Source organism: Leucoraja erinacea, chromosome 1, assembly GCF_028641065.1.
Source record: "Leucoraja erinacea ecotype New England chromosome 1, Leri_hhj_1, whole genome shotgun sequence".
NCBI lineage: Eukaryota > Metazoa > Chordata > Chondrichthyes > Rajiformes > Rajidae > Leucoraja > Leucoraja erinaceus.
Window position 1 is genome coordinate 71,159,008 of NC_073377.1, and position 25,543 is coordinate 71,184,550.

The 25,543-nt window shown below is 40.0% G+C and overlaps 2 protein-coding genes across 5 annotated transcripts in view; one reads left to right on the forward strand and one right to left on the reverse strand.

Moving 5' to 3' along the window:
- atp8a1 (ATPase phospholipid transporting 8A1) overlaps window positions 1-13,220 on the forward strand; it is a 301,017-nt gene extending 287,797 nt beyond the window's left edge. For all 4 annotated transcript variants that reach the window (XM_055636910.1, XM_055636888.1, XM_055636895.1 and 1 more), the window contains 3 exons: window positions 661-753; window positions 8,502-8,593; window positions 10,381-13,220. In XM_055636910.1, coding sequence (XP_055492885.1) covers window positions 661-753; window positions 8,502-8,593; window positions 10,381-10,478 — 283 coding nt within the window. In that variant the 3' untranslated portion in view covers window positions 10,479-13,220. The remainder of the gene's footprint in view (window positions 1-660; window positions 754-8,501; window positions 8,594-10,380) is intronic.
- Window positions 13,221-16,138: 2,918 nt separating this feature from the next.
- On the reverse strand, window positions 16,139-24,474 carry shisa3 (shisa family member 3). Its single transcript, XM_055636936.1, has 2 exons — window positions 23,464-24,474; window positions 16,139-19,435 (listed from the first exon to the last, which is right to left on the reverse strand). Exons 1-2 carry the CDS (start codon window positions 23,735-23,737, stop codon window positions 18,909-18,911), a joined length of 801 nt encoding a protein of 266 aa, XP_055492911.1. The 5' UTR covers window positions 23,738-24,474; the 3' UTR covers window positions 16,139-18,908.
- Between the last annotated feature and the right edge of the window lie 1,069 nt (window positions 24,475-25,543).

The window sequence follows — 25,543 nt, forward strand, 5'->3', positions numbered from 1 at the left end:
AATGCGGGTGCAAACTTTATTTTACATTAAATATGGCAACCAAGGGATTATTTGAAAATGCATTGTTATATTTTAGTAAATGGTGAACTTGATTTTGGGAAGAGTTGCAAGCCTTTTACAACTGAATTTTTTAATCTGGATTAAACATGGAAATGGATTTAACTAAAATCTGTAACTTTCAAGGAATATTATCTGCCCTGCCAAAAATAGCATGGAAACTACATAAGTCAGGACCATAAACCAAGTATCCTCAGATGTTTATGGTATTTGAATCTGTCAGTCTGAGTTTTCTGCATTCGCCCCTATTCACTAGGCAGTCACTTTTTGGTCACAGATTACCTGGTCAAATTTACCATTCAAATTTAGCGCTGCAACCTTTCTCTGACTTTTTTAGATTTATTGAAATATATATTTTTTTGTAAATCACTTTTTTTTTCAGTACCAGTTTTAATGCAGTTTCTGTTTACAAAGTCTTTTTGACAACCCTATGAAATGACCGAATACACAATTGAGAATGTTTTGGCATTAAACCAATAATATACAGTACTATTAAGGAATAGCTTTATCCCAAGTGTGATTTATGTCCAAATGAAACAATGCATTTTGAGGAATACACTGAACATATGATTCTGCACCCTAAAAAATCAATTTATTATTTAGCGTGAAGAGAACGTTTTGGAAGACTATGGTGGAGGAGGTGCAGGAGTTGGAAGCCCAATCTCAGGATCCAGGTGAAGCTGTTTATGGCAAAAGGTAACATAACGAATGATTATTTACAAAGTTATTGTATACATTTTGTACATTTCTTAAGTATGTACTATTATTTTGTTTAGTAATCATAGGTACTTTGTAATGTAGATTGGAAATACCTCAATCTCAATACAAAGAAATATCTTTAAAATGCTTTATCGAGCATTCCATAAAGGAAACATACAGCAGAGATACTAAAGGTTTCTGAAACCCTAGGCTAGCAAACCATCACAAAACTATGAATTTGGGGAAGGGAAGAGAGAATTAGGTTCATGTTGGACAGGCAAGGATGCACAAAGAAAATTGGAGGAGATGTAGAAAAACAAAACTATGAAGAATTTTGAAGATGATACAGTAATCTATAAGCCAATTCCTTGAGTGTAGGATGGTCTATATCTGGAATGAGGTGTCAAAGGGAGTTAGAGATGCAGGTACAATTATAACTTTTAAAAGACATTTGGACAGATAAAGGATTTAAAGACCTATGGGCCAAAGGAACTAATTCATAATCTAAACTGGATTGGCATGAACAAGGTGGACCAAAAAGGCTTGTTTCTGTGCTGTATACCTCTATGACTATGCAGAAAACCACAAGTTTGTCTTGATAATCAAACCTGTTCGAGTTGAAGTCTGCGTCTGAAATCATCAGATGCTTGAAAGGATGGTTTAAGCTCATCTACTATGCAATGCAGCAGTGGTACGCGGAAACTCCAATGGATAACAACGTTGAGATTGTAAAGACTGAGTTGATGACAAAGCAAAGGTATTAATCCCACTACACGTCACATGTGAAACAAAATTCATAACCAAAATATTTATTTTGTAAATAATGAAACTGTTGAGAAACCATGAAGTACGGCAGTGATAGCATGCAGAATTGAGAGAAGATGGCAGCACTGGGGGTGAGGAAGATCAGGACCTTCGTTGGGTTAGGTTAGTCTGCTGCTGGACAAGCACATGCTCTGTTTGGCAGCTCTGACTATCGGCTGGCTACTGGTTGGCTAAAGAAGCAACATCTTCCCTTCTGAAATTCTGTGATTCAGCAGGTCCGTAAGGAGTGTAGGGCCATATTCCCGCCCTAACACACATCCCTCCCCGCTATTTAATTAAACAGCTCGAGTTATGTGTTTTTCCAGGAACCTGGACCCAGCAGGTTTCTCAACACTGATGCCAAATGCCTCACGAATTGAAACTCATTTCTCCCACACCAATCTTTGAGCCACATGTTCAACTCTTTAATCTTCTCGGCTAGAGATTACCATTTTGGTTCTGCTTTTCAATTTAACCACAAGCTGCTTAAATTCCCTCAGTAGAACCTCCTCCTTTATTCTACCGACGTGTTTGGTACCCAGATGGACCATGATGACTGAATTTTTCCCCTCCCACTCCAAACTCCTCTGCAGAGCGGCACGATGCACAGTGGTAGAGTTGCTACCTTACCATGTTTGCAGTGCCGGAGACCCGCGTTCAATCCTGACTATGGGTGCTATGTGTACGGTGTTTGTACTTTCTTCCTGTGACCACGTAGATTTTCTCCGAGATCTTCTGGTTCCTCTTACACTCCAAAGACGCACATGTTTGTAGGTTAATTGGCTTGGTATGTGTAAATTGTCCCTAGTATGCATAGGATAGTGTTAATGTGCGGGGATCGCTGGTCAATGCGGACTCAGCGGGCCAAAGGGCTTGTTTCCGCGCTGTATGTCTAAATTAAAGTAAGGTCAGACGAGATGTCCCAAACTCAGGCACATGCCCTTTGGGACTCTCGATCCTCGTTACGGTGAATAGTGCCTATTCCCCTGACTATACTTTCCCCAATGACAACTACGTGTCTCTTTTCTCTCTTTCCGCTCTTGAATAGCTCCCTGGTTCATGGTGCCATGGTCAGGTTGTTCATCCTTCCTGCAGCCCCCACATCTTCTGTTCAAGAAGGAACTACAGATGCTGGAAAATCGAAGGTAGACAAAAGTGCTGGAGAAACTCAGCGGGTGCGGCAGCATCTATGGAGCAAAGGAAATAGGCAACGTTTCGGGCAGAGGAAGGGTTTCGGCCCAAAACGTTGCCTATTTCCTTCACTCCATAGATGCTGCCACACCCGCTGAGTTTCTCCAGCACTTTTGTCTACCCACATCTTCTGGACAAGCTCGGGGGCTGAGGCTCCTCCAACACTGCCTTCACCTTTAATCCCCCTGCCCACCGCACCTGCAGTCACACCCTCGTCCTGACCACGGACCAAATTGGAAGCCGTCTTTAAAAAAAGACATATATTATATAAGTATAATTATATATATTTATTTTTTTTAAACTGTAAATCCAGCAACTAGGCTAAAGTAATTTATATGTTAAAGTTACAAGGGAATAATGAGGAAAAGAGGGTGAATGCAGTAGGATAACAGGTTCGAAGAAGTAGGCTTAATGGTCTAAATAACTTAGTCCAGTTGTAACAAAAACTCATCTAACTAGTTTCAATATAATTAATTTTGCTAAAGACGTCAAATTAACATGGAAAGATGTTTATGACATAGTTCAGAAACTGTATCTAATTCTGAAGCAGTTCAGTAAAAATAACAATTGTAGTGGCTGACTGCATGTGGAGGTTGCTAATAAAGTCAACCGTCATTGCTCCTGTGGTAGCTGTCACTTTAAATGCTGCACTCCTTCTGGTAAAGGTGCTCCCAAACCTGTTGGTTAATAAGTTTTATGAGTTAAACGTAGCAATGTTGAAGGAACAGTGATATACATCCCATTAAGGATAGTGTGCAACTTGGAGGGGAACTTGCTGGTTGGGGCATTCCTATGCATTTGATGTTCTTCTGGATACTTGACATTGTGGTTTTGAACAGAATGATCAAAAGAGCCTTAGTAAGGATTGATTGATCAAATTGATTGAAAGACCGGAAACTGGCCCCTCGGCACACCCCGTGTCTATGCCAACCATCGATCACCCCTTCACATTAATTCTTCTCAGTGGAAGACACCAACAACGTGTCTGAAATTCAAGAGAATCAGGATGGAAGTTTGTTGAGTGGCTATTACTAGGGAGAAGGTGCTTGGGAAGCTGAAAGGGCTGAAGGTGGATAAGTCACCTGGACTGATGGACTGCACCCTAGGGTTCTGAAAGAGGTGGCTTTAGAGCAGGCACGTGCCGTGAGTAATTACTCAAGATAGGCAGTCAGTCGGCTTTTTAAAAAAATCTTAAACCACGCATGTGCAGATTGTTCTCTCTGTATAAAATAAAAATAAGTAACATTTCAATTTTCCCAAGGCTTCTAAATCTCCTTCATTTTTAAATTACTGAATGGGTGGGGGACGGAGGATGAAGGCAGGTGGAGAGATGGTGGGACAAACGGGACGTTGAATCAGTTGTCATCTTATTGAATGACAATACTAATTCAAGGGTCCAATTGGAGGGAGAGTTCCTTTCACAGCGTGTGGAGAGTCTGTGCCAGGGGTTAAAGATGCGGGGAGGGCAGGAGTGTTGAGAAGGAGGAGGTCGGAGATCATGTCAGACTCACTCACCGCTGCCGCAGCGCTCTGGGCACGGACAGCAGAATTGGCCACCACTTCCGGGGAAGGAAGCAGCCTTCTGCCGGCCTGCTCTCCGTCTGAACACCTCTCACCTGCCGCTCGCCGGCTTCACTCATGTCAGCCGCTTCGCGCAAATCCTTAAATTCCCACAGCCGAGTAACCTCAATTGGTCCCTTGAGCGTGCTGTCGGAATTTAAGGATTTGCGGGAAGCGGGCCAGCGAGCGGCAGGAGAGAGGTGTTCAGACGGAGAGCACTGCTAAAGGTGAGCGGGGACCAGCAGAAGGGGCTGAAATGGCAGCCGGTTCTGCTGTTGGGTCCCGGCGGCCGCTCGCAGTCACCCGAGCTGCTTCCTTCCTCGGGAATGGCGGTCTGTTCTTCTGTCCATGCCCAGAGCGCTGCGGCAGCCATCTGAGCTAATTCACTCTTCAGCCACAATGCGGTGGCTCCGTGCCCGGAGGTTCGCAAGTGGGTTACTGGCCCCGACCCCCTCCTTCACAACACTCCTGCCCTCCCCGCAACTTTACCCCGGGCCAGACTCCACAAACACTGTGAAAGGAACTCTCCCCACCCACCCCGGGAAATACGGTATTTAAAAACATAAAGCACCAAGAAATGTACTTACCACGTTATTGGTACACAAACTCCATTCTTCTCTCTTTGTTTCCTAAGATACTCTTAAAATAATGACAATCCATATTTTAAAATCCCGCCAAGATACTTGCGCTGCATGCGCAGAAGGCTGCTGCGCCTGCGCAGTACTGCAAAGGCAGAATTTCAGCTGTGGAGGCGTTGATGGTGATATTTCAAGAATCACTGGAGTCAGGAATGGTTCCAGATGATTGGGAAATTGCCAATATTACCCCACTGCCCAAAAAGAGAGCAAGGCAAAATAGTGGTAATATAATAGTGGCCAGGCATCCCAAGCCGCTGAGATGGTTCTCCCGACGCTGGAGCACCATCACCTGGAGAGAAGAGCCTGAAACATCGGGCCCCGTAGCTGCGACTGTGGAGGCCTCAATAGGCCCAACCATGGGTGGACTAGAGGATGTAACATTTCTTCTTTAATGTTATGTTGTATTTTTATTAGTGTGCTGTAAGGACATCTGAATTTCCCCTGAAAAGGGGATTAATAAAGTATTTATTATTATTATTATTATTAGTATTATTATTAGTTAGTCTAATCGGTGGTTGGTAAGATTTTAGAGACCATTATAAAGGATGAGGTTACAGAATACTTAGAAGTTCATGATAAAATGGGCTGAAGTCATCATTGCTTTGTGAAGGGGAGGTCTTGCTTGACAAATTTGCTGGAATTCTTTGAAGAAGTAAAGAGCAGGACAGACAAAGGAGATTCAGTCGATGTTGTTTACTTAGATTTTCAGAAAGCCTTTGATAAGATGCCACACATTAGTCTGCTAAGGAAGATGCAGATACTAACATGTTGGTAGCAGGTTGGCTGGATGGCAGAAGACAACGAGTGACAATAAAGGCGGCCTTTTCTGGTTGGCTGCCAGTGACTAGTGGAGTTCTGCAAGGGTTGGTGCTGGGGCCGCTATTCGTCACGTTGTATATTAATGATTTGGACCATGGGATTGAAGGCTTTGTGGCAAAGTTTGCGGATGTTACAAAAATAGGTGGAGGGGCAGGTAGTGTAGAGAAAGCAGGGACTCTGCAGAGGGACATGAACAGGCTGGGAGAGAGGGAGAGAAGTGGCAGATGGAATACAGTGTAGCAAAGTGTGGAGTCATGAATTTTGGTTGTGAGAATGCATTTCGTTTGTAGACTATTTTCTAAATGGGGAGAGAATCCAGAAATCGAAGTGCAAAGGGACTTGGTGCAGGATTCCCACAAAGTTAATCTGTAAGTCGAATCAGTAGTAAAGGAAGCAAACTCAATGCTAGTTTATTTCGAGAGGGCTTGTATACAAAAACAAGGATGTAATGTTGAGGCTCTATAAGGTGCTGGTAAGGCCACTTTTGGAATATTGTGAGCAGTTTTGTGTTGTGCTGGATGTGCTGGCTCTGGAAAGGCTCCAGAGGAGGTTTAAAAGAATGATCCCAGGAATGAGTAGGTTAACCTATGATGAGCATTTGTGGGAACTGGGCCTGTACTCGCTGAGGTTTAGAAGAATGAGTGGGGACCTCATTGAAACATACAGAATAGTGAAAGGCTTGGATAGAGTGGATGTGGAGAGGATGTTTCCGCTAGTGCGAGAGTCTAGGTCAGTGTTTCTCAACTGGGGTTCCCCGGAACGCATGGATTCAGCGAGAGGTCGCTAGGGGTTCTGAGAGAACTAGTGATAAATAGGCTACTCGTATGTAAATGCATGTTTGAGTCATTTTTGTGTTTAATTTCATATTCGTAATTTTATTGTACACGTATGGCATATTTAGAGACGTCTATCTAGCATATTTAGCGACGTCTATACAGTGCCAGTGTGAAACGGCCTTTAGTAGTCAGTGGACAGGAGCAGTACATGACTAATTTGTGTATCGTCAAGTGACTCACTCGAGTACAGACGCATGCACGGTCTCCATCAGTCCTGTCTGTGCTTCCTTGTGTGCAGCTACAGTCCCTCATTCACCCACGTTATTTATTAATTTTTACCCATCACTTAGGGATGTTAAAATAATTTTAAGTATGTTTATGTTTTTATTTATCAAAAAAATATTTATGTATGTTTTTGTTAATTTATGAAAAGTTTATGTGTGTTTTTTCTCTTTCTTTCTCTCTCCTCCAAGGTTAGTTCTGTTTGCTTTAATTTGCTTCAGTTTTGAACAAGCAGTTTGATTTCTTTTTTTTTTGCATTGTCAATAAACTTGAGAAAAATGCTTAAACCAGTTATCTGAAAAATATATTATTTTTGCCTTATAGAATAGAATAGAATAGGATATGTTTATTGTCATTGCACAAAACTGAGCAACGAAATTCCATTTGCTTCTCCTCCGTTAAAAGAAATACAACACGACACCAATGCACATATGTACAGTTAATGAACTTTAAGTTAATGAAAGAGAAAGAAACAGATTAATAAAGATATATAATAATTTTTATGTAGGGGTTCCCTGAGACAAGAAAATTATTTAATGGGTTCCGCAGGGGTAAAAAGGTTGAGAAACGCTGGTCGAGGTCATAGCCTCAGAATTAAAGGACTTCTGTTAGGAAGGAGGAGGAGAAATTTCTTTAGTCAGAGGTTGGTGAATCTGTGGAATTCCTTGCCACAGAAGGTTGTGGAGTCCAAATCAGTGGATATTTTTAAGGCAGGGAGATAGATTATTGATTAATATCACAGCAATACAAGTCAGCAAAAGGGTAAATCATAATTGTAAAGAATATTATATTCCATTCTTTTTGTTATCATTTTATATAACTTAAATGTAATTTCAGATACAACAATGAAATTACATTTTGCAATGCCTTTTAACTTTTAAAACCTAGGATCTAATTGAAATCGTAGGACTAGACTGAAATAATCTCTCCCACTGATGGCTTCAAAGCAACACTAGCAAATGTTCTGGCAGATGAGCCTACCTGTAATTAAATAACAGTCTGTAGCATTTGTAAATCTGACATTCTTGCTTCAAATGAACCTTTGAGGATTGGGAATAGCCGTTTTTTTCATCACACGTTAAAAAAAAAAAGGGACTAGTATTTTCAAACACACACACTGAGGCTGGAATTCCCAGTTTTTTCAATGTTATCTGATGGCATTATCAATCAGTACTGTATTGTAGGTTTCACATTGTCTTTCTAACATGGTTTGATGTAACCCTCGAGCATGAAATGTGCAAGAACTAAAACAAATATAACTTTACACTTTATCCAAAAGCGAAGCAAAACTTTGAAATGTGAACTCGCCGTATTGAGTGTCAGCAGCCCAAGGATGGTGTAATGTATCTAACTACTTTGCTTAAATGTACAAGTGATTTTCTCTCTTCTTAAAATATATATACAGGTAACAATATACCTGTGAGGAATAAGTAGTGAACAATGCCATTGTACAGTTTAATATTACAGTTTAGAATAACCGTGGCTCTTAAAGACATTTTATGTATACTGGCTAAATGCTGAAAGTTGACAAACAAATATGAATGTGTTATGTTGAGTGAAGATTTAGCCAATCAACATTTATAACATTCAAAATATAAAATATTTTCCTCAGTCACATCACAACCAACAAAATAAATTAGTACTTCAAATAATTTTGTTTCTCTTTTCTGAAAAGTTTAAGTGAACGCGCTCAACTCCTAAAGAATGTTTTTAAGAAGAACACTATCAACTTGCACCGTTCTGAATCATTGCAGCAAAGCTCATTACGTGAGTATCTTTCTCACCAAGTGTAACTCCAACTTAGGGTGAGGAATTATATGTAACCAATTGTAGCTTCTGTTTCTGTCGCTTTTCTCACAGTCAGTCACTAAGGATGTTACAAGTAGATATGCAGTGTATCACAATCCTCTTTCATTTCTGACCTTAGGCTGATACAAGGGGGAGGAATGGAACATCATTTTGTTTTATAAATATATATGTGGGTTTGTGAAAGAGAGAGCATAGTCTTACTGCATGGAAACAGGCCCTTCAGCCCATGTCCCTTTAAACCTTTCCTTTCCATGTATCTGTCCAAATGTCTTTTAAATGGTATTATTGTGGCAGCTCGTTACATATACTTTCTCTGGGCGCAAATTATTGCCCACGGTTTCCTATTAAATCTTTCTGCTCTTACCTTAAACCTATGCCCTCTAGTTCTTGATTCCCCTGCTCTGGGGAAAAGACAAAAAGGATCTGAACAAAAAGGGAAGATGTTGCTTTCATCCTATTCCCCTCGTGATTTTACACACCTGTATAAGAATACCCTTAACTCCTGCACTCACAGGAATAAAGCCCCAGCCTACCCACCCCTTACCGTTGCTCAGGCCTTTGAGTCCTGGCAACATCCTCGTAAATTTTCTCTGCACTCTTTTGCAGTTTAAAGGCAGCTTTCATATAGCAGGGTGTCCACAAATGCACACATTACTCTGTGTTGCCTCATCAATGTCTTGTACAGCTCTAACTGAACTGAATTAAACTCAATTTGCCATTCCAGCCCACTTGCTCAGTTGATTAAGACCCTGCAGTAATTCCTGATAGCCATCTCCACTGTCTACAATACCACCTATTTCAGTGTCATCATGCTACTCGTGCATTGTACATTCTCATCCAAATCATTTATATAGATGACAAACATCAATCAGCCAAGTACAGAATCTTGAGGCACACTCGGCCTGCAGTATAAATAAAACCTTCCACCACCACCCTCTGCTTCCTACCATGAAGGTAATTCTGCATTCAGTTAACTAGCAGAATCTCTTTAGCGCCCACTCCCCTGACATCAGTCTGAAGAAGGGTCTCGACCCAAAACGTCACCCATTCCTACCCTCCAGAGATGTTGCCTGGCCAGCTGAGTTACTCCAGCATTTTGTGTCTAACTAGCAGAATGTGTGTGTGTATGTGTGTGTGTGTGTGTGTGTGTGTGTGTGCGAGCAAGTGGGAGAATGTTTCCACACACTCATTGTCTGCAGTTTAACTAATAACTTCAAACCTAACGAGTTTGATTACAAATATTGGCAAGTGAGGGAGATGAATCTATGCATACTAAGGTGGAAGTGCCTTGATTATTCCAGTTAAATTCCCCTCTTTATACTCACAGTACCCTGCAATTTTTAAAATCTAAGTTTATGTAATTGCATATTACCTTAAAACAAAATGTTGTGCCATGAATATGAAGACTAAAAAAGCAGCTGTTCATAGTCAATTCCAGTTGCTATTTTCATGTTAACTAGATATTATTGAAAAAAAAATCCTTTATAAATTAAAACTTATCTTGTAAGTGAAATGATAGTTCATCCTGTGTTTTAATTTTCATGTCTTCTAACCTTCAGGAAAGAAAATAGAATTGACTTCTCTAAACAATAATCTATCTTCTATGACTAAATGCCATCTGCTTCTGTATTGCCTGCTGAGAAAGGGATTTGTTAATTATTGATGTGCCCACATGATGTATCATTAATCAATCCTCTCCCACTTTAATGAATTCTTATGCATAATGTGCCACTTTGTTTTCATAGATGGTTATGCCTTTTCCCAAGATGAGAATGGCATTGTATCTCAGTCTGAAGTAGTCAGGGCCTACGACACCACCAAACAACGGCAGGATGACTGGTAAACACCTTGTACAGGAACGTGAATTCCAAACACGTACTTTCAACTAAGAATGGGACTTCAAACTTTGAGATGTCCAACTTTGAAAAATCGTGCTGTAAAGATCTTCCAAATGCATGAAGAGGTTGGATTTTGCGTTTGATGAAGGGGAGACGTGCTAGTCAGTTTTGTTGTGTACGCGATAGACACGATCACTGTGCAAATCCACATTAGTATAAATTCACTGTTATAGAGTGCCAACACAATAGACATTAACAACTAGATTGGCTGGACTTCAATTCTGTTACTTTACACATAATGGGTTGTCTTTTCACATTATTTTTAAATAGTGAATATATATAAATTATTTCCTAATTTAAACTCTGATTGTTATGAGCATTAGTTTAATGTCTTAATTACAATGGAGTATTAATCCCTAAATTTTATTTTGTTTAAAATTTGAACACCCACTTCCTTAAACCTTTATATAAATATGCCACTTTTTTCCGCCCCTTTTGCATATTTAACCTTTGTTGCCATCACACAAAGATATTTTCAAGCATTATTTTTATTACTGCCTTAAATAGAATGATTCTGTGGGGAAACACTGGAAAATCAAAGATGATCCACTCATTGCCAAATACGTTCACAAATGCAACCCAGGAGGATTCTTTCAATGGTCAAGACACTGAATAAAATGCAGGATTAATAAGAAACTATTTGAATGATAAATACAGACTTTGTTGAACTGCAGTGTTAAACATGGTACTGGTGCTACTTTCCTTATTGCCATTATTTGCCAAAAGTAAAATTGAGCTTTGATCACCAATAATATAATCTCAACAACTGGTAGAATTTGCCATCAGCCCTATTCTTCAGTGCACTGTCATAGAAATGGAGCAAGTTTCAAGTCCCATTTGTACCTTACCTAACTCACTCCAAGGAGTGTAACTTACACATGCAATGACTCATTGAAAGATTTAACTACTGCCTTTTTGGCACTTGCTTCTGAACTTGTCTATCTCAACTTATGGCCTTGGATATGCTTTTCTCTTTGCCTACCATTCAAATTAATTTTCAGTGAACAAGTGTTGTATATTCTGTGCCTGACTACATCTACTGTATATGCTTGTGAACTTAGTGACTTTCTAACGAATTTAATATTCAACAAACTACTCCAATGTTTTCAATTTCCAAACAACAATCTTTGCATCCCAAATAAGGCAGAGTGCAGGGAAGAGTATTTCTGGTATGTAGTACTTTTACATAGCTGTTGTTTTAAAATGATTCTGACTGGTGGGAAAATTTCTATAAATCACAATTTTATATCCATTGAAATGGAAGATACTATCTTGTTTTGTTTTTTTTGCCGTTTCCTTCCTGTGTCTTGCAGTTTGCCATGATCTTGTGATTAAAGACAAATGTTAAAATAAAATGCTGACATTATTTTGTTACCAAACACCTTCTCTAACAAGATCAACAAATTCAAGTTTGTGTTTACCTGGATAATTGATTCATAAGTAGGCATGCCAATTTACAAGTTTTAATTTTGTTTAATTGTTTAAGAGATCAGTGACCAATTCTACTTTATATCTAAAGCTGATTTTCAAGATTTTGTTTAGTTGGACTCATTTCAGCAATATTGCTGAATCATGAAAATCAGTCTTGCATCACATTATTATTAAACAACTGTCATCTTTGCAGCCATTTGATGTAGTTTCCTCTGCAAGTTGAACTAAGTTTACTTTACCTGTAATAAATGTAATTATGTGGTTATCACACTTTATGTAAGCCTAATAACCAATGCGACTTGCATTTACATTTTGATCTCTTGGAGGAACATCTTATCAGGTTTATTTATGTGCATTAGTTGTTGCTTTCTTTGCATTCAACTGCATTAGCTGCAAAACACAACACATATTTTGAAAGCTTTTGTCGACATTCTAATCAAAGCTCGCCCTTCAGAATTAAATGGTTATTATTTAATCTACATGCACACACAATATGAAGAGCATTTTAGTATTTCAGTTTTATCATTGACTGTTCACCACAAAGCATCAAGATTTGACAATACTTAATATGAAAATATAAAAGCAAAAACAATGGAGAAAACTCATACATGAGAGCAGCATTCTGCCTGATTTTGCAATGTTCTAGGCTCTAAAAGTAGTGAATCAATGTTGAACTCAAAAATATAAATTTGTTAAAAAATTATGATTGCGAGTCCAGTTACTGTTATCTCCATTTTCAGCTTAGTGTTACTGTATGTTCGTTCTATGTGCCATGTGTTCTGTGTTTGTCACCAAAATCCTTGAATGTGAACAAAAAAAATTGGGGGTTTTCGAAGTTTGTAATTGCTTTGTGGTGTTTTAGTCAATGATGGCTGTTGTCTTCCTCCTCTTTGAGAGTGTGCTGTGTATTCTGTATGGTTTTCCTGTCTGTATTGTTGTTCAGCTGCATGAGGTTGAATATTACATGTATATTTTCAGTGCACGACAAGTGTTTTGATCTTGCTACACTTATTACGCAAGATTAGAAACAAATGATGCAATTAATCAAAGGTTACACCATCCAGCAAATTTCAGTTGGCAAAGTAATTGTGTGTTTCCAAGTCAATTATTGTATGTATTCAGTTTTGGAATAAAACTGCTAAGTTATTTCATTTATATGGATTTTACATTGACTTTAAAATATCTGTTTTGTTCCATCAGAGGTTTGTGTCTTAGTAGATAGCGAAATGTGCATTTTGCTTTACTTAGCCTTAAAATCACACTGTAAAAACATGCAAAATATTTTGGTGCATTACAAAACTAATTGAGCATAACTACAAGGAATCAACTTTGAAATAGATATCAGATTTCAGATGTTGCCTTGATTAGTTTGTTCAATGTGACACGATAATTTTTTTAATGCACGATCTTTAATAATAAGTAATCAATTTGCTTTCCCTTTGTTACAAGTCTTGTTATTATTTAAAATAAATTTAATTTAACATTGGAATCTGTCTTGAATGTTGCGTAAAGATGAAACATATTCTGAACATTGGGTTAAGATTTTTTGGCCAAACTTCCAGAATGATTTATTCTGTAGTTTGGTTTTGCACTGCATGAATGGTAACCTTCAAATTCAATGTTCACAGTATTCCTCAGGTTTGGTTTTAACTTACAGTAAGGACATGCACTGTGTTTTGTATTTTGTTCTAAATCTTGCAGTTTTGTTTCTGTTAACTTACCCTTGACTCTTGTGAATTGCATGATGGCAGTTGCATCTCTTAAATGTTCTGTCTTTTGATTGTCATATGGATCACATAATAAAACTAAATTTATAAATCTTGATCATTCATGTGTTCATATTTTAGCACATGTTCTGCCACATTAGATTGATTGGTCGAGCAAGATTCACAAAAACATATTAAATGCCACAACATAAACAGCTCTGTTGCAAAGAAATACGAAGTAGTTAGTTCTGTTAACCCGTGTTTCCACAATACAGATTGCTTATAATGCGAGTGGTGAATTAGGAAACGCTCTTTGTATTAAGCAAGCGAATTGTTAGGTCGATCGGGGAACCTTTAAAAGTTTTATTGGCAATTGACAAGCAAAAAATAAAGCTGTCATGGAAAACAAAATGGTGTTGGAAGGTAAACCTTTTTACATGTAACCTGCCTACAATAATCAAACATGATTGTCTTGCAACAAGTATCAATAGAAGCGATTGCTTGTCAATTTCAATGACTTCCCACCAGTGCAACTAGCAGCTGTTCCTGAGAGATTTTAGTTCTTTAGGTTGCAGTAACAAACAATAAATTTAGTTATTTTTAGGGAAAAAAATGTTTTTAATCCTGCAGTTATTTGTTATAGCGAGTCTGAAACTTACCCCTTACCCCAATGACAATTGTTTTTAAAAATCCGTGATTTCTTAAGAAGTCAATAATCCCACTATAGCAGAACTACCTGTGGAACATTTGGGAAGGATGTGCATCCTACATGGCAAAGATCACCAAGAATTTAGCAGCTAGGACATAGGACGGACATAGCACAGGAAAGGCTCTTCGGCTCGCAATGTCAAGAAAGCAATGAAAAGACAAACCGGATCCCTGAATCTTAATCATAAAATTATGTTGCATTTCCACAAAGCTTTAGTCTGATTATCGCAAGTAGTCCTGGGCATTGAAAGGGAGAGATTTAGGCCATATTGTTGTAGTGAGGAGAAGCTTGAACAGTTAATTTCCACTGAACAGATAAAACAGAATTTAACAGAGATTTTTAAAATACTCAGGCGATTTCGAAAATGTAAGCAATGAGAAGTGGTTTGTACTGAATATCTCATTAAATGGAGAGTTGATCCAAGGATTCTTACAAGTAAAATTAGTAAGAATGTTTTTAGGCTGAGGTTATTTAGAGCTTCATCACAAATCTCTAAGATTTTACAAAGAAAAGTATTAAAAAAGGTAGGAATACCAGAATAATTCTGGTTGAAGAGCTAATAGCAACAAATGCAGATCACAAGGACTCCAAATGCAACTCTAATCATAATTCAATTCAATGATACTTTATTGTCACAAGTACCTAGGTATAGTGCAATGCTTTTGTTTTGCATACAACTGGATAAAATCATAGCAGACCTCTCCTCAGCAGTACACAAGTGTCACCACGTTTCTGCCACTGGCAATTATTGAAAATTATTTCATGTCATTAATTTATAATGTAATTAGATTATTTGAGAGACCAGGTGGGTAAAAAAAAAGTCCAAACACACATGAGCTGCAAATATGTCCCTAATTAAATGGTCAGTGTCTCAATGATATACTGGATGAAGGCATCACCAGGTGCCTGTAGGTGGCTTCGGACAGATGCCAGTCACAAAATGGTTGAAAAAATGTTGGCAACCAGTTGACCCATAGCGGCCCTAGTTTCACTGGCCATTAGAGTTGCTACAATTAATGAATTTAAGCATCATTAATAGTTTGATTAATATTTATCTTTAAAAAAAAAAATTCCAAGAAGAAATTAATCAGAACCATTTGCACCAGATTATTGAAGCAAGTTCACAAGTTAGAAAATTCTGCATTTTGTACACATGCACAATTAACAAATGGAAAATAGCAGTATTACCCTGAAAATGTGCCCCTCAGTTTCTTGCCGTCCTCACTTTATTCCATGTGCCTTGAAATGACGCAATACTTGCCAAATGTTAATCTTTAAGTCAAATGCAGGTTTATATTAAAAGGGGCTACATTGTAGTTGCTGCTTGTTGACCTGCAGCAATGTCTGTGAGGTTGAAATTGAAGAACTTCAACTTAATTTTCAATGTTTAATATCATCTCAGGTTCTGAATTACAGTGCTGGTATAGTTTCACTCATTTCAGTTTTCATTTTCGGTGCAGTGGTTGTTACTGGACTAGTCATCAAATGGAACTATAAAAATAGACCAGAAAAACAGTATTGCCCCAGCTTGTCCCATGCAAATGCGATGCTGTATTCCTTACAATTCATATGTTATCTATGTACCTGGAGCCATGCGAAAAAAAGTCACAACCCCACAAAAGAAAAAAAATGCAGTCACAACTCCCACACCTTGAATTAAATCCAAAAAAAAGGTCCAGAGAATTGCCAATCCAATTGCTTTTAGAGCTGATTGCACCAGTCAACCCTGTGTCAAAATGGACAGGAAAACAATGGCTTAACCAAGGTATGGTACATGGGCATGTGCTGTGGTTAATTGTTCTGTGAATATTACTTCACAAACATGCTTTATGGTTGTGATATATTAACCTTCAGATGATAATTGATGGGACATTAACAACCCCGCTATCTTTCTTACTGCTGGTTCCAATCCAGTTCATCGTTATATGGTTAGTAATGTGTGGTGTTCCCTGGAAATCAGTCAGCTCATCTGATGAGTTGTCTGTAAAAATTGCAGTTTTTACAGGCTCTCCTGGAGTTATGTATTAGTGCTGCGAATAAATTATTGGAATCAGAAGGCATTTGAAGGAAGTAAAGTGAGAGTAGTGGAAGAGGAAAATGGAGTGATCAATTCTTCACAGCTCTGGTATTAACCCTGTGAATGACTAGACTATCCTATCTTCAATTTCCCAATTTTTGACATCAGTAACTTGTGACAATTGACTGACTTTGTATTGACAGTGGTAATGGTGATCTTGGTATGGTTCCTCCTAGCCGCTAATAACACAATCACCAAATAAGGAAAATCCTTGATTTAGTCTTAACTAGTAATATTCCTATGTAGGAAAAGAGGATTTGCATGTGCTGTACAAACTTCATTGTCAGATGTTACCTGTTAACCAGGAGCCTCAGTCAGAGCCATCTCAAATTGGGTTCACACAAATCTGGATGATGTCGAGCAACATGAAGCAAACAGATCATTCAGTGGATAACTGGCTCTGTGTTTTGAGGAAATAGGGCATGATATTTCTAAACCAAATAATACATCAACATTTCAAAATAATTCTGAAATGGTTCTCCAAATGTGAATAAAAATACTGAAAGCTTAAAACTACAATTAGATATGATGTTGATCTCTACTGCACACGCAGCAGAAAATATTCATCAAATTAACATGTGACATGCGGAAGCATTACAGCAGCAGATTTCCAAATAAGCATGTTCCAATTTCCCTTTGAACAGTTTGTGTAGTGCAGTTCCTCAACACCAGATAGTTCCTAAATATTGCACTTTCGTAAAACCATGCATTTTAGATAATTTGAAATTTAAAATAAAAAGAAAATGGTGTAATTACACTGAACAGGCAGCTATGGGAATGAAGAACAGAGCGTTTTGCCACAAATACTGTCAGACCCATGTATTTTCTGCAATTTTGTTTCCATTCCATAACAATTCCAATTATATGCTGGAGGCTGTTTGTTCTGACTCCACACAACTGTACAGTTTCAATTGCCTTTTAAAATAAAATGTGCTTTTCATACATACTCTAAATGATTTATTAAAGTAGTTTAGAATAGGTAGATTAGATTAAAAAGACTAATGCTTCTGACTTGTGTGTCCTTGACAAACCATTCTAAGGTGATGGGTTTCATGATGGTTTATGATTATTTCTAAACAAAAATCTGGTATCGTTCTGAAGGTTTAAAGATTGGGAAGATCAATCACTGTGCCTGGAGTCATGCATGCCGCAGGGGAAGATTGTGACGCATTTGTTGTACATAATAAATTGGACATTTCATCCCCACTAGCATTGAAGACACAGTTGATTTCAAACAAGGTATTCCCTGAGGTGAGAAATAGCAAACTTTCCTTGATAATCGTTTAGGTTGAATACTTGATGAATTGGTAGTATAGTATTACTGGGCAGTGTTATTGAACTACAGGTAGCTTAGAGCTGTGTGAGTTCCTCCCAGAAAATTCAGCAATATCTTCTAACCAAAGATGCTTCTAACCAATGTCAAACATAAAGTAAATGATCAAAGAGCAGGCACCTGGTTGTACAATTATATTTTGCAGTGTTTAATTAACACAAGTTTAATTTCAGATCTTTAAGTTAACATGATTTTGGAATAGCCATTTTATAAAATATTCCTATGCATTTTTCCACTATAACTTTAGTTTAGTCTTTTAATTAAAATGGTAACGAGATTACTAAAATAATTTGTAATTTTGATGTCCTGTAAATATATGGAGGATGGGTCAGAATCGAGAATTAGTTGCACATACCTCTATAAATTAATATTTTAAAATTTCAATATTTAGATAAGTGATAAAAAAGAAAAACAGTAAGTATATGGCCGAATTAAAATAAAGTAAACGACCCGCTTGAGTTGATATTATTTTCAAGTTCTGTGAGGTATTCCACGGAGAATTCCTGGATTCTGGTATTACCTGGGATCGCAAAACTTGTGTTCACTTTCTCAGGCGGGTCTGCAAGTGTGGTTTTGGCGGCAGGGATGAGATTCATAATTCTAATATTCGTTCATCGCATTGGCGGTGTGTCCGCTGGTGGTCCGTTGTCAACGGTAGACACTTTGCAGTGAAACGCGGTACCCCTCTACCCTGCCGCGCCTCCAGAGATGGCTTGCTGCTTCAACGATTATTTTAATGTCATTGTTAATGCCATCCGTTATTCTTGACGACTTTAATATAGTTTAGTTTTCTTTTCTTTTTTTAATGCACGGTGAAATGTGAGCATTAAAACGATAAAGGGATAACGTTGAACCAATTGATCATCTTCAAGACACTTCGTGAAATAACTGGCCAATGTTGGTTATTTTCCCCTTTGGTCGTAGCCGGAGTGGATAAGGTTGGATTTAAACTTCCATCCAATTGTTCGGACATTTCTGGTGGATTTCACGCTCCCGGTTGTCTAGCTGACTGGAGACTACATCCAGCACCACGACTGCCAAACAGCTCTTTCCAAAGGGGAGAGGGGTTTGCTTCACGCCGCTGCCTTGGTAAACACGATCCCTTTCCAAAATGCCCTCTTATAAACCCGGATTGTATTTCACTTGTTCGGCGTTGTGTGAAGACGTGCTCTGCGGCTTCAAGCGGTTCTGGGTGAAGTCGCTGAAACTTTTGCCCGTCGTGAACGACTCTGGTTGCAGGGTGTAGGCGAAGTACTGCTGGGGAACCAGGAATCCCTGAGCCTGGTTGAGGTGCAAGCCCTGTCCGGTTTGCAGGCAGCCGGGGGAGCTGTAAGCAGGTGGGGGAGAAGGGACCAGGCAGCCGTGTCCCGGCTCCGACCTGCTGATGGAGAACCTGTGAATGGAGCCTCCGGTAGAGCTGGAGCTGGTCGCCGTGCTGGACTGCCGGGAGGGGGTCCTCAGGTTTGTGAAAGTCGGGATCATGGGGATAGTCTCTGTCTGGCGACTCCGCATTGAGAATCGCATTGGCTGCGGATTTGGTTGTTTGGGTCTGAGGCAGGTACAGCAGTAAACTGCCACCAGTGAGCCCAGGATGATGAAAGCAATAAATATGGAGCCTACAATGAGAAACGGCACATAGATGGGCTCTGCAGAGGAACAGAGAATAATATGGAATTAGTAATATGTTCGGGGATTGGGAAATGCAAGCAGTATATCCAAAATCCAGGTTATATTTAGCGAGATTGAACAGAAGTTGAACAGTATTAACTTTGAGGATACCAGACACTGCAAATATGTCTGTATAACTCGTTATCACCCAGCCCACAGCCAACAATGGATTGTTTCATTGATCATGGATACTTTTTGGCATATCCTTCATTCATTTGTTCTATATCTCTATCACATTCAATATCTCCTTTCCCTTTCCCCTGATTATCAGAAGGGTCTCCCGACTATCAGAAGGGTCTCGATTGCTACATTGCAAATATTGTAAAATGATTGTAAAATATTGTCACATATACAGTGAAATGCTTTGTTTTGCATACAACCCGGTAAAACCATGTAGCAGACCTCACCGAGGCAGTACACAAGTGGCGGGGACAAAGTTAGTCTGGAGCTAAGCACAACCCATTACAGAAAACGCGGGGTTGGTAAACGCACATCTTAAAAAAAGTTTCATATTTTTCCTTCAAGAGTAAATTTGACTCGTGGAAATCTTTCAACATGTTGGAAAATTTTCACGAGTTAACAATTTTCCCGAGCACTAAGTTACGTCACGAGTTCCGACGTTGGCCCTACGTTAATTCTACTTGATTACCCCGAGTTTGATTTTTTTTTAACTCGGGAGAGCGCTTGAATGAACTCGCATCGTGGGACAGGGCTTTAATATCCTGAATTCCATCGGCGGCGTAAAACAGAATTTAAATTCTTTATTCTCTGATGAACGCAGATAATTTAATGTAGAATACGACAGGACTTTTTTTTTATTGGAAAACATTTTTTATTTAAACTCTTTGGCAGAAGTTATTTTTTTCGACATTTTCGTAACTTTCTCTCCCTTAAAAACGGAGAGTGCGGATAGAAAGCTCCCTGCCGCTCTGTTGAATCGAGGGTCCTTTTTTTGCTGTGAAACTGGGCGTCACATGGTAAATGATAGCGAGAGCAGAAACATATTAATCCCCAGTATTAATCAGGAAAGTGCCAGGTAACTATTCGGCAGAGTGACAGGCGTCCGCGGGCAACCGAGCAATGGGAGAAATCGAAACTATTATCTATTATGTTGCCGTTTTCGTTCCCACACCAGCTAGCTGTCTTCGCTTGCACACGAACGTTCAAGTTGACACAGACATGTAGACCGTTGAGCAGAACTGGAATCGCTGCACTCGAATCATGCTCAGATTGTAAACTGATATTTCCTGGTGAACCACAGTGACAGAACACGGTGTCTTCTTACAGAGCATAGAAAAGATTTGTCCCGTGAAATATTTCAAGCCACGACACGAGGGTCGTTTATAGTAATGACTGTGATGTAAAGGAATTCAAAATAAATTCTGTATATTTGGCTCCCACACTAGAAATTGCAGTGCGTCTGTTACTTCAACAAATTCAGCAAAACCAAGAAAAGTGCAATCTGATCCTTGCTATACATTAAATCATATGAAATATCTGTTTTTTTTAATTTGCTTATCAACATTTTGTTCGAAACTGTTAAAACATATTGATCACATTTTCTTTTAGAACAGATTTTCGTCATATTTAAATATAATTCGCTCGAAAATGTCCTATTTTTTTTTAAAAAAAAAACGGTATCTATTTTACTAACACAATACGATGAATGGATTACGAAATAACTAAATGTAGAAGTTAAAAGTTACTTCTCCCAAAAAATAAAGTTGGAATTTTGGGCACAATTGTCACCATTCGGGATGGAACACAATTTTAAAAAACTGTAATATTTGGCCAACATATTCTTAAAACAGTTTCTGCGGCCTTTATTTTAATTTCAAGGCACTAACTTCATTGGCACCTAAACAGTTTACCCTCACTCTTTGAACCAGGAGGTTTTGGTCAGGTGAACACAATTTATACAACGCTGTACACTTGTTTATCACCTTTCAAAGCTTTTCATTGTGCCTCGGTACACGTGACAATAAACTAAACTCAACTGACTCCACAGATACTCTTGAAAAATAGAAAACTAAGAAGCAAAACGAGAAAATAAAACGCTGCAGTTGCAATGTTATGTGTGAGTGAAGGCTGGAATAAAATGTCGTTGACAAACCCCAAATAACCCCCGGAGCAACTCCGCTACCAGTAACACTCTTGGATCAATATTTCCATAATTAAATGGATGCATCTGAATTGTTGTTGTTTTGAATTACATTATCCAATCTGTCAGTTATCTTTAGTTATCTTTTTCACCAATACGCACAATCTGCACTTTATTCGATTATCTGGCCGCAGCCCCGCCTCTCTCTTGGCGGTGGTAGAGATTATTACTTGGCAAGTTCGGACTGATAATTATAACGTAATAACGAGAAAGGAGGCGTCACTTCACCAATGACCAACAGGTTTGCAAGGAATTCAACTGTATAGAACTTCCCCACTCTGCCACCGCTTCCGCAGCTGAAGCGCTTGCACATGAACGGCGGGTTTAGATTGTAACTGCCTGCCACGCAGTTTGGCCGCCGCGAGTTTTCCGCAGAGAATGTATTCTTCTGTGAATTCATTCTTCTATTTCTCCCTGACGGACATTAGATTCCGGTTGATAATCGTGTGTTGGGCGGAGATGAACTCTATGCATCTAATAGAAAATTGAGAAAGTTTGAAACTGTCCCGGAGATCCCAAGAGATTCATCAGTGTCACGTTCAGGGGATTGCGGTTGTATGTGATACTAGGGAGGAATGTAAAACGAGATTGGATCTCTGAGGTTATCAATACAGAAGCTGTCACACAGACACTCGTTTATCCTGGCTTACCTTTCTCTCCCATTATACGTGAGGCTAATGCAATTTCATGCTCATCTAATTTACTGAAAATTCACATCTCAAGCCTGCACACCACTTAAAGAGATACTATCTGTTTTCCATCTCTCGCTGTAATACAATATAGCAGAAAGTAAATCTGTTTAAATTGACACCCCAAGGCTTGCACAAACCCTTTTAAAAGTCTGGCGTGGTTCGATTGAACATGAATGCCAGCTTGAAAACGAATACTTTATTACCTCTTTTTAAGTTACAGACTGAAAATGAGGACCGGCGGCAGATATTAAACAACTAATCAAATAATATAAATAACTAAAGAACAACATTTATTCCAAAATCCTTGGAATTTTCTGAAGAGAATACCACAAAAAAGTATTGCCTGCGGAAAGCTGTACTCCAGTCTCCCAAAGTCTAATTGGCAAATTGCTGGTTTTTGTGTAACCAGTTTGCGGCAAATATCGACTTTCCCCCGGTTTCTGTGGGAAAGTCCGAGAGTGAATCTATCAAAAATATTGTTTAAGTCATCCTACGCAAACTTCCTCCACCAAAACCCACAGAGAGGTGTATTCTGCAAGCCGTGAATACATTCGGTTTGTATTTGCATTGATACAGGCGAGTGTCTGTTTAGGGCGAAGTTCCCGGGGATTTAGAGCCGCAAACACCTATAAAGTTCACTAATAGCAACAGATTACAAACAACGCGCGGTTAAATATAAACTAATGGCAATTGTTGAAAAAAAGGGCGAATTACACGAACACAAAGTTAACAGTGTTGAAAGTGGGGGGGAGAGAATTCGCTGTGCAAGATTGTTGCAGCCCGTGCAATGAAACAGAGAGAACAGCCCGCGAACACGAGGTGAGCATCAACAAACTGGTTTGTATTTGGGAGACAGACAGTGGATGTGATATCTCTCTGCAACTGTGAAAAATAACAAAGTGACACAGTGGGGAAGAAAACCCCAGTGATCCACAGTGCAGGTTGGCTGCAGATATCCCGGGATAGGTGACACTAGCTATCTGGGTATGTTTATTCAATTGCTGTTATCACCCGAATTGTTATCACCCGAACTGATATTGAATCTGAGTGTGTCCATATTGCAAGCGTCGTTATTTAATGCACACTTGCAAGTGAACCAGCAAGTGCAGCCGGGGCGGGAGGAGGGGGTGAAGTGCTCCGGGATGCCACTTACGTGCCGCGGGGTTGACGTCGTGCCGCTCCCTGTCGTTGGTGCAGCGACCCTGGGCCAACCTGGCGGCCGTCGCCGCGCAGCAGTAGCGCAGGGAGCAAGAGCCGCAGCAGATGGCCGCGTCCGCGCCGTCGTAGTCCTCCGGGCACTGGAAGCCGTCGTGCCACTTGCCGGCGCCATCAATCCAGCCGTGGCAGTACTCACCCTGGCCGCCGCAGATGGCCACGCCACAGGTGAGGAAGGCGAGCAGTAGGCATGGAGACACCCCCGTCACCATCCCGAGCGGCTGGGCTGACACGGCTCCGGCTCCGGCTCCGGATCAGCCTCCCTCTGCTCTTCGGCTCTGGTTTCACTCCAGTGCAACTGTTGCACTCGGCATTGTTGCACGTTGATTTTGTTTTCGGAAGTTCTCTCCCCCACGAGTGCAGACATTCATAATAGTCCCCGACGCTTATTTGTTTCTTCTTCAAACAAAAACCAACTCGAGCAAAATAACACACCAGGTTTGGTTTTCAGTTGGCGGAAGGGTTGTCGCTGTCCATGACTCCAAACAATGGTGAGTGTAGTGGGCGCCCTTTTCCCACTGCGAGCGGCAGCGAAGTCGAGTCTGCCCCGTGTTGGGCGCGCAGCTCCGGCAACACTCAGGTGGCCGACTCGCCTCAGGACGGTGCGGAGCTGATCTAATTTGCGTCAGGACAGTGCAATGATCCAGTATCTAAAATAAGTCCCCAGTATTATTCCACCGTGCACGACATTAGTAGCGGATCTGATTTCTTCCAGCGCCTGATTGTGCTTTTGACGCGTCGAATTGTCCTCTGCAGCCAGAACGCTAAATTTAACCATTGACCGCCTGACAACTGGTTGCAAATGTTCCTCCCCTGCCCCCTGCCAAGAGCAAACCTCTGGGTACTTTGCGGATGCCGTGAGGAGGGGCGAGGCCGCGCCATGTCACTGCCCCTTGCTTTGCACCAAAGATACTCCTCTATAATCTTTGCTTTGCACCCAGCTGGGGGGCACGACCATGCACCCGCCCAGTGTGAGGGCGCGCTGTCGCCTCCACCCACCCGCTGCTGCAGCGCGAGGGCAGCACCGAGGTGGCAATCAATCAACACCAGTAAAACCCAGGAACTGATTGTGGACTTTAGTAGGGAAAGGATGATGACCCACAATCCTGTTTATATCAACGGGACGATGGTGGAGAGGGTCAATAACTTCAAATTCCTGGGCGTGCATATATAACCATATAACAATTACAGCACGGAAACAGGCCATCTCGACCCTTCTAGTCCGTGCCGAACACATAATCTCCCCTAGTCCCATATACCTGCGCTCAGACCATAACCCTCCATTCCCTTCCCGTCCATATAACTACCCAATTTATTATTAAATGATAAAAACGAACCTGCCTCCACCACCTTCACTGGAAGCTCATTCCACACAGCTACCACTCTCGGAGTAAAGAAGTTCCCCCTCATGTTACCCCTAAACTTCAGTCCCTTAATTCTCATGTCATGTCCCCTTGTTTGAATCTTCCCTACTCTCAGTGGGAAAAGCTTTTCCACGTCAACTCTGTCTATCCCTCTCATCATTTAAAAAACCTCTATCAAGTCCCCCCTTAACCTTCTGCGCTCCAAAGAATAAAGCCCTAACTTGTTCAACCTTTCTCTGTAACTTAGTTGCTGAAACCCAGGCAACATTCTAGTAAATCTCTTCTGTACTCTCTCTATTTTGTTGACATCCTTCCTATAATTAGGCGACCAAAATTGTACACCATACTCCAGAATTGGCCTCACCAATGCCTTGTACAATTTTAACATTAAATCCCAACTTCTATACTCAATGCTCTGATTTATAAAGGCCAGCACACCAAAAGCTTTCTTTACCACCCTATCTACATGAGATTCCACTTTCAGGGAACTGTGCACAGTTATTCCCAGATCCCTCTGTTCACCTACATTCTTCAATTCCCTACCATTTACCATGTACGTCCTATTTTGATTTGTCCTGCCAAGATGTAGCACCTCACACTTATCAGCATTAAACTCCATCTGCCATCTTTCAGCCCACTCTTCCAACTGGCATA

Bases quoted from the DNA above. Each gene is read 5' to 3' on its own strand.
- shisa3 (XM_055636936.1), bottom strand. From the start codon at position 23,737: ATGGTGACGGGGGTGTCTCCATGCCTACTGCTCGCCTTCCTCACCTGT. The intron at 19,436-23,463 runs GTAAGTGGCATC...GTTCCTCTGCAG, and splicing joins CGACGTCAACCCCGCGGCAC to AGCCCATCTATGTGCCGTTT.